Source organism: Eubalaena glacialis, chromosome 1 (assembly GCF_028564815.1).
Source record: "Eubalaena glacialis isolate mEubGla1 chromosome 1, mEubGla1.1.hap2.+ XY, whole genome shotgun sequence".
NCBI classification, from domain to species: domain Eukaryota; kingdom Metazoa; phylum Chordata; class Mammalia; order Artiodactyla; family Balaenidae; genus Eubalaena; species Eubalaena glacialis.
The window spans coordinates 226,129,330-226,142,825 of NC_083716.1; the positions used below are offsets into that span (position 1 = coordinate 226,129,330).

The following is a 13,496-nucleotide window of genomic DNA, read 5'->3' on the forward strand; positions in this document are numbered from 1 at the left end:
GAGGGGAAATTCAAAATAACCCAGGTGTATCTTGGCCCTAATTCAAGGAGCTTTAATTACTGAAGTGCCAAAGACCCTGTTAAATGTCTGTTTCTCCTATAATGCGATTCCACAGTAAGGACCCTGAGGATAGAATTATAAATAACCCCCTGGCATATTTTAAGAAAGGTTATGTAGAATTTCCAAACCACTGATTTCTCAAGTACCTTGTAAAATTCCCTTCCTGTGTCATTTGGAGAGAGCCAAGTGAACATCAGAAAGTTTAAATGCATTTTTTGAGGTGATAACACATCTAGAAATAAAGGCATCAGCTTCCTAATAGGCAAGCACAGAGGCTCAGGGGTACCCTGTATCTTTCTCGGTATCCATTCACCTGAGGACTGGTTCCCTAGATGGGCAGGAGCAAGTAATCAGCTCAAAGATGTGCCAGAACTGTTGCTTGGAAGTCGTGTCTAATGTTTTATTAACTGAAGCAGGCTCTTATTTCCAAACAGCAGCAAGAATGGCTTTAATGCCAATTTTTAAAAGACACTTGATAATGCTCTGGAATCTTCTGACCAGCTATCATGAAAATAGAAAGATAGATTCAATGATGCTGTGAGAAGAAGAACTTAGAGGTGGCAGAGCTGGGATGGAACCCAGGTCCCCAAAGGCATGCTTGAGCAGGGGCTGGTCAAATCATCTCATTTGGGAGGGCAAAGTTCAGTGGGGTGAAGCACTCTTTCTCACAGTGCCCACGGGAGGACTGAAGGGGTTAATGTAGGTACGTTCCGTTATTAGGGACGATGCAAATCTGGACTGTATCTACAAGAAAAGCCCCAGTGTATTTTATACAAGTATCACAGAGTCAGGAACATGACCAAATGGCTGCTGCAGGGCCCATTTATCCCTTGACAAGCAAGCCACAGAATTCCCAATTTATTTATGCAAATAGGAGCACACATACAGCCTCCCAGGAAGGTAGGAAATTTTCATTAATATGATGATCGCCATCTTCAATAATAAAGCTCTAGTATCCCTGGCAAGTAAAATAATGATGTATTGCTATTCTCCTTTCCCAGGGCAGCACAGATATTTTAATGAAAGGCTTTTTATACCTCCCATAAAATTATTCTTGAAAAGAATAGCACCAAGTATGTAATCCCTTTTCGATAGTGTGGTATCCTCACTGAAAAGCTCAGACATGAAGAGCAAAGACTCTGGAGCCCAATTACCTGGGTTCAAATCTCTATCCCATGCTTACTAGCTGTGTGAGGTTGAGCAGTCATTAAACCTCTCTGTGTCTTAGTTTACTCATCTTTAAAATGAGGGTAACAATATACCTACCTCTTAGAGTTGCTGTGATAATTAAATAAGTTAATACACGTCACTTACTTAGAAACTGTACCCTGGGACTTCCCCGGTAGTCCAGTGGTAAAGAATCCGCCTTCCAATGCAGGGGACTCGGGTTCGATCCCTGGTCAAGGAACTAAGATCCCACATGCCACGGGGCAACTAAGGCTGTGCGCCACAACTACTGAGCCTGCACGCCTCAACTAGAGCCCGTGTGCTGCAAACTACAGAGCCCATGCGCTCTGGAGCCCACGTGCCACGACGAAAGATCCTGCATGCTGCAACTAAGACCCAATGCAGCCGAAAATTTTAAAAATAAAATAAAAATTAAAAAATAAAGAATTTACCTTAAAAAAAAAAAAAACTGTACCCAGCACAGAGTAAACACCCAGTAAGTGTCAGCCAATCTATCACCACTACTACTATCACCATCACAGCACCACCATCATCTTTTCCCAGGGCATGAGAAACTGTGTACTGACCTCCTGTAACATATCAGAATCCTCAATGGCTTTAACAGCAGATTTCTTGGATGTTTCCTGAATTTCTCCACCTATTATAAACTCGTCCAGGATAAAATAAGCCTTTTCAAAATTAAAGATAATATCTAGCTCGCAGACCTGGTAAGACAAAAACGAATATTTTGATAAACTTGCAGTAGTATCAGGGGAAACATGGGCCAGTGATTCAAGCTTTTCAACGGTGACACCCACGTGGCACACCAAAGATAAAAATATCAGATGGTATTTTAAAGCCAGAAAAGTAGAACTACAGAAATCCGGGCCCTGAATAAAAGTAAAACCACATTCTATTAAAGCAGAGCATGTCCTTAGATAATATTGTTTAATGTCACAACAGGAAATTTGAGACTCAGTCCAGGAGTGAAGCTGCCCAGCTCATCTCTCCATCCGCACAGATAAAAGCTGAGCCGCCCTGCGTTTCAGGCACGAGGGCAGTGCTTCGTTGCTCCTGCCCTCTGGTCTGTACATTTGGCTCCTAGCTTTAGAACTCTCAGAAGCTCATTCTTCAGAGGCAAATTAGCTCAATTGTGTTAATTTTTCTCAAAATTATGTCCCAGGCCGGTGCTTCTCAAACTACAGAGTATATCCCAATCACCCAGAAAGCTCATTGAAACACACACTACTGGGCCCTACCCTGGAGTTTCCGATTCAGTAGGTCTGGGTAAAGCCCGACAGTCTGAACTTCTAATGGGTTCCCAGGTGATGCTAATGATGCTGGTGTGGGGACCACACGTCGAGAACCGCTACCACTGTCACAGACCAAAGCAGAGTCTGATAAATTTGGTTAAATGTAGCAAGTAGCAAGACCACTCCCCATAATCCAAATAAGGCTCATCAATTCCAATGCTTCAACCAGACAGCCACTCAGGCACCATCCTTGCTGTTTCCCTTCTCACATATTCCTCAACTCTCGCTTTCCACACCTTACGGAAGGTCTGCTCACTGAAAGCTTTCAGTCCTCTGATACACTTCACCCATCCCTTGCTTGAAAATCTCCTCTTGCTTACTCCCTGATGTTGGCAATACCACTCAGTGCCATTTTCCTCCGCCATCTCTGATGATCCTTCTCAGGCTCCTTGGATGATTTATCTCCCCCCCAAAACTTGCATTCATTTAAGAAGTATTTACAAAATGCTTGGGACACATCAATCGGCAAAACAAACATCTCTGCAGCAGGATGCTTACATTCTAGGGACCCACCTTCTTCTTAAAGTCTGGTGCTTCCCAAGAGAGCCTCTTCTCTTTGCAACACGTACATTCTCCTAGATAATCTCATTGACTCTCTACATCTGGGTCTTCCATGCAGGTGGCTTAACAAAGTGAGATCTTTGTCTGGGCCTGATCTCCCTCTGCAGCGCTAATCCAATATTTTCACCCACTAACCAGACATTTCTGCCTGGATATTCCTCAATCCACATCCCCGTATTCCAAACTGAATCAAGCATATTCTTTTCCCTTTAGTCCCTATTTTGCTTAGTAGCTGCAAGCTCTATCTAGTGGCTCAATCTAATTCATTCTACAGTTCAGCTTAAGTTCCCCTCCCTCTCATTCCTCTCTCCCCCTTGATCTCATCCCTCTCAATTTGATCACCAATTTCTATTGATTCCATCTTGTAAATAAACCCCTAACGTCTTGTCCATTTTCGCCGCTGCTCAGGCCTGCAACGTCTCTCGCTTGGGGTGCTGCAGTGACTTTCTAGGTGGTGTCTACCCACGTGAGGCCAATGACCACTAGCACTTTGCTAAAATGCTGATCTGGGTCCTTTCCTGGGTGAGGTCTTCTGTTCAGGACAGTTTTGATTCCTCAGCATGGCATATAGGAATCTTTACAGCCCAGCTCTCTGGCTTCCTGTGCCGGTACCCACACCATGTTAAAGCTACACATTCCACAAACTCACCCCGTTCTTTCATGCCTTTGCCCTTTGCACATTCCAGAAATTCCTGGAATGTTCCCCAAATGTCTTTTCCTTTATTCTGCTGGCAAAATCAAACTCATTTTTCAAGGCCATATTCAAAAGGTATGAGCACAATGATTCCTCCAAATCCTCTTTTCTCCCATAGAGATTCTGCATCACTTCCTTTGTGTTCTCTTACATCTTGTGTGCCCAGGTATACGTTTACTTATCAATCACTTCCCCCTTGTATTGTGAGCTCAGATACAGAAATTGTCTCAGTCATCCATATACCTCTGGAGCCTGGCACATAGTAGGATGCAATAAATGTTCGCAGGATAAATGAATGAGTCGGCCACCACACAGGCCTTATTTTTATGATGCTGGGGACTAATGGCTTCCCAGATCAACAGTCCTCTGATCCTGCTGAATTCTATGACTTTACATAAAATGGATGCCAATATTTTAACAAATTGCTTCATATATTTAGGATTTAGGTCAATAAACTTGCAGACTCTCCAAGGAAAATGGTTTATATTGACAGATCCAACTGAATCTAGAAGCATAAGAACAAATAAGTACAAAACCACTATAATAAATGGCCAGCTCAGAAAAACTAATCTAATGAATCTGCAAAGGTTATGGTCTCTTCATTTGTTAGAAAACAGCATCAAATCAACAAGTGTGTGTGTGTGTGTGTGTGTGTGTGTATGTGTGTGTGTATGTATATACACACACACACACAGCTAATTTCCCCCTCCCTACAGGGTCTGTCTCTTTCTCTCTCTCTCCACACATACACATACACACACATATATGTGTCAAACCAGTTGAAAATAAGAGTGTATTCACTGGGACATGATACTATGATCCAGGACTTCCCCAGAACTTTAGGGTTCCCTCTTGAGAACAACCATCATAAAAGGATGGCATCATAGAAGGAAATATTCTCAGCTTATAAACCCCTTTATTTCTAGAACACTCACTCCAGGAATTTGAATGAGACTAGAATTGAGCTTCCCAGGCAAAAATGTAGAGATCAGAGTACAGGTTAAAAGTACAACAATGGATTGGGAATAGTATTTGCAACATATATAACAGAATGGAAAGCATAGTATCCATGATATAGAAAGAATCCTCATGAATCCCTAAGATAAACACCACAACATAAAAAATCAAATAAAGGCTGTCAAGAAGCAATTAATAGACAAGGCAAGAAATGGAAAAGGCCAATGCACATCTAATAATATATACAGCCTCACTAGTAATCAGAAAAATGCAAATTGAATTAATGACCATCTGACTATTAAGAAGAGATAATATCCATTGCTGGTTAAGTGTATGGATAAATAGGTACTCACACTCACTGTTGGTGGAATTTGTAAATTTTATAGGCATTTTGAAGGCTCAAATTGTAGTGTCCATCAGTTTCAAATGTATAAATCCTTTGACCCAATAATTCCGCAAGGAATTTATTCCTATGCTATACCCAAACCAGTGCATAATAATATATATTAACAACAAGGATGATGGCAGCATCATTTATAATAAAAATTGGAAACAACTCAAAAATCCAGCCATGATAGAATTGCTTAAATAAAGTATGGTCTACCCCTACTTGTGTATCATATTATATACCATGGGAATTCTATGAATAAAGTTGGAAAGAATGAAGTAGATTTCCATGAATAGACGTGGAAATAGCTCTAAGATAGACTGGTAAGGGGAACAAAAGAAAGTTGCAGAATAATATGCATAATACAATACCATTTTTTATTTAAAAAACTGTGTATGTCTAGAAGGATATGTAACAATATGCATTATTTTGCAATTTTAAACAATATAGATAAACAGAAAGAAAGCACAGTAGATTAGACATTCATGCACATTAAAGAAGGTACAAGAAGTAAGCAGTTACCAGAGATCAGAAGAGGTGGGAAGTCAGGATTTATAGTAGCAAGAGCTGGGGAACCCCAGAGTTCAAGGCAGGTGTAGACCAGGAATCCAGGACAGACAGGAACCTCATGAGAAGAAACGAGCAACCAGAATCCTGCAAAGTGAACTTGACAGATACTAATGCAAGTTCTCTGGGAACTTCTCATACCCCACTCTCCACTCTCCTAGCAGCAACCCATCCCCAAGGCTGTAGGGCTCGCCAATGGCCACGGGGCAATTAATTTACTGCACCTAGTTTCAAGGGGTAGGCATAAGGTTAGGTAATATGCAAAGCCAGATACACAGACACACACACACACACACACACACACACACACACACACACCCCTTGATTATACAGTTACTATCTCCAGATCATAAGGGTAATGGCTACACAAGTTCTACTGGCCTTATAGAGAATGTTACAAACAAGCAAGTCATTCATATACAGCAACTTCAATATACTACTCTATTTGCTATTCCTTGAGTCTAACCCCAAGGGGTTATTGTACCTGAGAGTAAGAAGAGAAAACACCTCAGAACCTGAGACATAATGTAGATTTCTTCAGCTACTGTCTAATTACTCAAATACTACTTCTAATTCTACCTTCAGGGCACTGCCTGAAGTATATCAGAAATGTACCCTTGATGCTCAGATGACTGCACTCAATCTAATTCCGCAAAAGCACATGGCTTCTGTGTTAATAAACACATGAGCCTCTTTCCTTATTTTTTCTCATTTTCTCATGTCTCTCTATTCTGGAAGAAAGCTTATAAAAGGAAAAAACAGTGGTAATTTAATGTTATCTTTGATCTCCTAGCCTTGTGCTTTACTACAATTTTACTATAATTTGGCTTGAGGGACTTCTGTTATAGCATAATACATGATGTAGTGAGATTATTTCTGGCATTTAAATAACTAAATCTTTTTGGATAGAATCTAAGAAGGACCTTCCCTTACTGAATTCTGTTCTAAAGTAAGTACAAAAAGTTCAAGTTATGTACAGCAAATGCATAAAAGGATGTATAAAATAATAATGCAAAGTACAGTTACATAGCGATTGACAGTTTATAAGTATTGTTAATTACACTATGTCTTTGATCCTCATAATAGCCCCCATGAGATTAGCAGAGTAAATATTTCTATTCAACTTTTTGAATGTCATTTTTCTTATCTGTGAAATAGAGATCTATGATGAGTCAAATCATGGGTTTGGTGAGAAAGCCAGCTGACACCAGGATCCAGCAAGACATAGAGCACCCCTCCCTTGACAACAAGAAAACTCCCTGAATCAAGACAGAACCTCTCCAGCACAGCAACCTCTGCACCGTCTGGGGGCATCAGTAAAACCTCACATAACAGCCTGTAATGGGAAAATATGGCAGGTGTCTAAGGCCTCAAACTGACCCTTATCTACTGTGAGACTCTGAGGCATTGCCTCTTAGCCTCTATAAACTGGGCTTCATGCTACTTACTGAAGACCGAAAGATTAACTAGTTAATCCTTGTAAATCTCCTGGGAATTGAAAAGTGCTAAAATAAATAAATAAATAAATAAATTAGTAGCCAGAGATTTTGATTTATCTGTCATAGGAAGGTAATATTTTCTAGTCTTACGAGAAACTCAGTACAGAGTTTTTTTCTGGGATAATATAAGGGCAAAATTCAAGGAAACCTTCAGGATTAACACAAGAGGAAAAGAAAACCAAAGAGAAATATATCATTCCTGAGACAATGTCATAAGAATCAGTATTGCTGGGCTTACTCATCACAGTGAATTAATAAGAATTGAACATGTACTGGGCACAGAGGCTTGAACTGCTCTTAGCTGCTCTTAGCTTAATGAAAGATTCATTGAATTTTTTTAGTGAATTAAATTTTGGCCCATGACAAAGACAGAGCTTCTAAAGGTACGCCAAAATAGGATGAAAAATTAATAATATTAGAGAAATAGGAATGCATCCTGATTCTACTGACACTTTAACTGGGCTTAGAATTAGTGAAGTTGATTCAAATTCTCTCGAGAAAGCAACATGTTCTGAAATATCTGATATTTGGTCAGATAAGATTGAGATAAAATTCAATCCCAATTCACATTATCACAGTTGGATAAATCTAAGAAAACACAACAGGTCAAACCAGAGTGCGGAAATGAGGGGGAAAAGGCAGGCTATGGGAATCTCTGGGCCTCAGGAGAACTCTTTCAGGGCTTTGCTAAAGGCCAAGTCTGCGGTTTATTTCAAAAGAAAGTACTGCAATGTCAGAATTCCTCTGAATAATTGAAAGCATAAAATTAAATAATCTCAGGTTTGAAAACTTGCCACTATATATTTGCAAATCTCTCTTTAAAAAAATGAAAATAAACTTGGTGAACCAGGAGACAGCAAAAGAAAAATGGTCTGTCTTATTATTTCTATACACTGACCAACAAACTGAAATCTCTGAAGCAATATTTAGGTTTTATAACATAACTTACAAAGACAAAAAAAAAGAAGAAGAAGAATCAAAGAGAGGGAGAGAGGGAGGGAAAATTATTTCAGAAACCTTTCAGGTACTCATCCTTGTGAAAACTGTTGCAACAAATCTGATAAAACCTTAACCAATACTTCAACTGCTGTTCATTCCATTATATAGAATACAGTACAGAAAACTCTTCTGAAAGCAAATTCTCCTAACAGCACTTAATAAAAATCTTCAGTGAGCCAGGAAATAGGGAAGAGAGTATTACTGAGAAGAAAACATTTTCCTAATCCACTGATTCATTTCTTGAGACTGTGAACTAGACAAAATGTTTCTGGAACATTCTCTAAAATCTGGCCCAGAGCTGGTTCCAAGTGTTGAAAAAACGAACAGATAAGTCCCAGGTCATGATCTCGAGATACTAGCAATTTGGTGGTCAGGCAAATCCTATACAAGTTGAGGATGATACAAGGCTGCTCTGTGTCGCTGGATCACTGGATATGTCAAGGATAAAAAGACAGAGAAGTGAGAAGGTTGGAGCAGTGGTCTGGGACCAATGTTTACAATGAGTAAATGCCAAGCTAAGAAATTTGAATTGTATTCATTAAAGATGGAGGAGAGTGACTGAATGTCACCAGAGATCTGCGCATTGGAAGGACGATGGTAACTAACAGGCCAGGAAAGGCAAGCAGAGATGAGCCCAGAGGCAGAAAGGGGAAGAGGTGAGGTTTAAAGGAAAAGCAAAACTGTAATCCCAAGTAAAACTATACTAGTGAGAGTGAAAGGAGATGAATTTTCGTCCAATTTGAATAGACAGAGGCAGACTTAAGTAAAGGGTGGAGAAATATGTAAGGAACTGTCCTTCTGCATTGAAAGATCCTAGGACATAATAATTTCAAGCACAAGACTGAACAGGTTTTCAGGAGCTGATTTTTAGTTCTTGTCACATTAAGACTGAGGTGACTGTGAGAAGCCCAGTGAAGACCGTCATCAGCAAAGTGAAGAAGAGTCATCTGCTGATGGATTTCCAGGAGTGAGAGTCTAGTAGACATACAGGAGAGAAGAAAGAAAGAGCAGGAGGGCATTTAGAGGGCAGGGGGAGGGAGGGAGCTGGGGAAGAAACCGAGTTGGGGCCTTCAGAAACACAGGATGAGAATTAGCAGAACTCAGTGTCAGGGCAAAATAAAGAGGAGCAGATTTAAAGAAAGGATTGCACTGAGCAAGGGTCCAGTGCTGCAGAGAGGTTAAGGCAGGTGAAGATTAAAGCAGCATCACTGGTGTTGACCATTATGATTTCCTTGGAGGAGTAAAGGTGAAGCCAAGCCATAAGCTGCCGCAGAGTGAATGTGTTCCAGGGATCAGGGCACCTCGTAGAGTGTATTACTTGGCAGTAAATGCACAGAGATTGAATAGCAATGTGAAGGAAAAGGATTTCGGTTTTGTTTGGTGGTTTTTTTTTTTTTCTTATGTATAAATAATATTAAAGAACACTTGGAAGCAACAGTCAGCTCTACCCACCACCAGAGTCTCCCATCAAGCCTCTTAGATAGCCTCAACCACCAGAGGGCAGACAGCAGAAGCAAGAAAAACTACAACCCTGCAGCCTGTGGAACAAAAACCACATTTACAGAAAGATAGACAAGATGAAAAGGCAGAGGGCTATATACCAGATGAAGGAACAAGAAAAAACCCCAGAAAAACAACTAAATGAAGTGGAGATAGGCAACCTTCCAGAAAAAGAATTCAGAATAATGATAGTGAAGATGATCCAGGACCTCGGAAAAAGAATGGAGGCAAAGATCGAGAAGATGCAAGAAATGTTTAACCAAGACCTAGAAGAATTAAAGAACAAACAAACAGAGATGACCAATACAATAACTGAAATGAAAACTACACTAGAAGGAATCAATAGCAGAATAACTGAGGCAGAAGAACGGATAAGTGACCTGGAAGACAGAAGGGTGGAATTCACTGCTGCAGAACAGACTAAAGAAAAAAGAGTGAAAAGAAATGAAGACAGCCTAAGAGACCTCTGGGACAACATTAAACACAACAACATTCACATTATAGGGGTCCCAGAAGGAGAAGAGAGAGAGAAAGGACCAGAGAAAATATTTGAAGAGATTATAGTCGAAAACTTCCCTAACATGGGAAAGGAAATAGCCACCCAAGTCCAGGAAGTGCAGAGAGTCCCATACAGGATAAACCCAAGGAGAAACACGCCGAGACACATAGTAATCAAAGTGGCAAAAATTAAAGACAAAGAAAAATTATTGAAAGCAGCGAGGGAAAAACGACAAATAACATAAAAGGGAACTCCCATAAGGTTAACAGCTGATTTCTCAGCAGAAACTCTACAAGCCAGAAGGGAGTGGCATGATATACTTAAAGTGATGAAAGGGAAGAACCTACAACCAAGATTACTCTACCCGGCAAGGACCTCATTTAGATTTGATGGAGAAATCAAAAGCTTTACAGACAAGCAAAAGCTAAGAGAATTCAGCACCACCAAACCAGCTCTACAACAAATGCTAAAGGAACTTCTCTAAGTGGGAAACACAAGAGAAGAAAAGGACCTACAAAAACAAACCCAAAACAATTAAGAAAATGGTCATAGGAACATACATATCGATAATTACCTTAAACGTGAATGGATTAAATGCTCCAACCAAAAGACACAGGCTTGCTGAATGGACACAAAAACAAGGCCCATCTATATGCTGTCTACAAGAGATCCACTTTAGACCTAGGGACACATACAGACTGAAAGTGAGGGGATGGAAAAAGATATTCCATGCAAATGGAAATCGAAAGAAAGCTGGAGTAGCTATACTCATATCAGATAAAATAGACTTTAAAATAAAGAATGTTACAAGAGACAAGGAAGGACACTACATAATGATCAAGGGATCAAGCCAAGAAGAAGATATAACAATTATAAAGATATATGCACCCAACATAGGAGCACCTCAATACATAAGGCAACTGCTAACAGCTATAAAAGAGGAAATCGACAGTAACACAATAGTAGTGCGGGACTTTAACACCTCACTTACACCAATGGACAGATCATCCAAAATGAAAATAAATAAGGAAACAGAAGCTTTAAATGACACAATAGACCAGATAGATTTAATTGATATTTATAGGACATTCCATCCCAAAACAGCAGATTACACTTTCTTCTCAAGTGCGCACGGAACATTCTCCAGGATAGATCACATCTTGGGTCACAAATCAAGCCTCAGTAAATTTAAGAAAATTGAAATCATATCAAGCATCTTTTCTGACCACAACGCTATGAGATTAGAAATGAATTACAGGGGAAAAAACGTAAAAAACACAAACATATGGAGGCTAAACAATACGTTACTAAATAACCAAGAGATCACTGAAGAAATCAAAGAGGAAATCAAAAAATACCTAGAAACAAATGACAATGGAGACACGACGACCCAAAACCTATGGGATGCAGCAAAAGCAGTTCTAAGAGGGAAGTTTATAGCTATACAAGCCTACCTAAAGAAACAAGAAGAATCTCAAGTAAACAATCGAACCTTACACCTAAAGAAACTAGAGAAAGAAGAACAAACAAAACCCAAAGTTAGCAGAAGGAAAGAAATCATAAAGATCAGAGCGGAAATAAATGAAATAGAAACAAAGAAAACAATAGCAAAGATCAATAAAACTAAAAGCTGGTTCTTTGAGAAGATAAACAAAATTGATAAGCCATTAGCCAGACTCATCAAGAAAAAGAGGGAGAGGACTCAAATCAATAAAATCAGAAATGAAAAAGGAGAAGTTACAACAGACACCACAGAAATACAAAGCATCCTAAGAGACTACTACAAGCAACTTTATGCCAATAAAATGGACAACCTGGAAGAAATGGACAAATTCTTAGAAAGGTATAACCTTCCAAGACTGAACCAGGAAGAAACAGAAAATATGAACAGACCAATCACAAGTAATGAAATTGAAACTGTGATTAAAAATCTTCCAACAAACAAAAGTCCAGGACCAGATGGCTTCACAGGTGAATTCTATCAAACAGTTAGAGAAGAGCTAACACCTATCCTTCTCAAACTCTTCCAAAAAATTGCAGAGGAAGGAACACTCCCAAACTCATTCTATGAGGCCACCATCACCCTGATACCAAAACCAGACAAAGACACTACAAAAAAAGAAAATTAGAGACCAATATCACTGATGAATATAGATGCAAAAATCCTCAACAAAATACTAGCAAACAGAATCCAACAACACATTAAAAGGATCATACACCACGATCAAGTGGGATTTATCCCAGGGATGCAAGGATTCTTCAATATATGCAAATCAATCAATGTGATACACCATATTAACAAATTGAAGAATAAAAACCATATGATCATCTCAATAGATGCAGAAAAAGCTTTGGACAAAATTCAACACCCATTTATGATAAAAACTCTCCAGAAAGTGGGCATAGAGGGAACCTACCTCAACATAATAAAGGCCATATATGACAAACCCACAGCAAACATAATTCTCAATGGTGAAAAACGGAAAGCATTTCCTCTAAGATCAGGAATGAGACAAGGATGTCCACTCTCACCACTATTATTCAACACAGTTCTGGAAGTCCTAGCCACGGCAATCAGAGAAGAAAAAGAAATAAAAGGAATACAAATTGGAAAAGAAGAAGTAAAACTGTCACTGTTTGCAGATGACATGATACTATACATAGAGAATCCTAAAGATGCCACCAGAAAACTGCTAGAGCTAATTAATGAATATGGTAAAGTTGCAGGATACAAAATTAATGCACAGAAATCTCTTGCATTCCTATACACTAATGATGAAAAATCTGAAAGAGAAATTATGGAAACACTCCCATTTACCACTGCAACAAAAAGAACAAAATACCTAGGAATAAACCTACCTAGGGAGAAAAAAGACCTGTATGCAGAAAACTATAAGACACTGATGAAAGAAATTAAAGATGATACCAACAGATGGAGAGATATACCATGTTCTTGGATTGGAAGAATCAACATTGTGAAAATGACTATACTACCCAAAGCAATCTACAGATTCAATGCAATCCCTATCAAATTACCAATGGCATTTTTTACGGAGCTAGAACAAATCAGCTTAAAATTTGTATGGAGACACAAAAGACCCCGAATAGCCAAAGCAGTCTTGAGGGAAAAAAACGGAGCTGGAGGAATCAGACTCCCTGACTTCAGACTATACTACAAAGCTACAGTAATCAAGACAATATGGTACTGGCACAAAAACAGAAACATAGATCAATGGAACAAGATAGAAAGCCCAGAGATAAACCCACGCACCTATGTCAACTAATCGATGAC

The 13,496-nt window shown here is 39.3% G+C and overlaps 1 protein-coding gene across 1 annotated transcript in view; it reads right to left on the reverse strand.

Annotated features, from left to right (window-relative positions):
* AP1S3 (adaptor related protein complex 1 subunit sigma 3) overlaps positions 1–13,496 on the reverse strand; it is a 59,270-nt gene that overhangs the window by 3,636 nt on the left and 42,138 nt on the right. Inside the window, exon 4 of the mRNA XM_061205406.1 lies at positions 1,815–1,952. Coding sequence (XP_061061389.1) covers positions 1,815–1,952 — 138 coding nt within the window. The remainder of the gene's footprint in view (positions 1–1,814; positions 1,953–13,496) is intronic.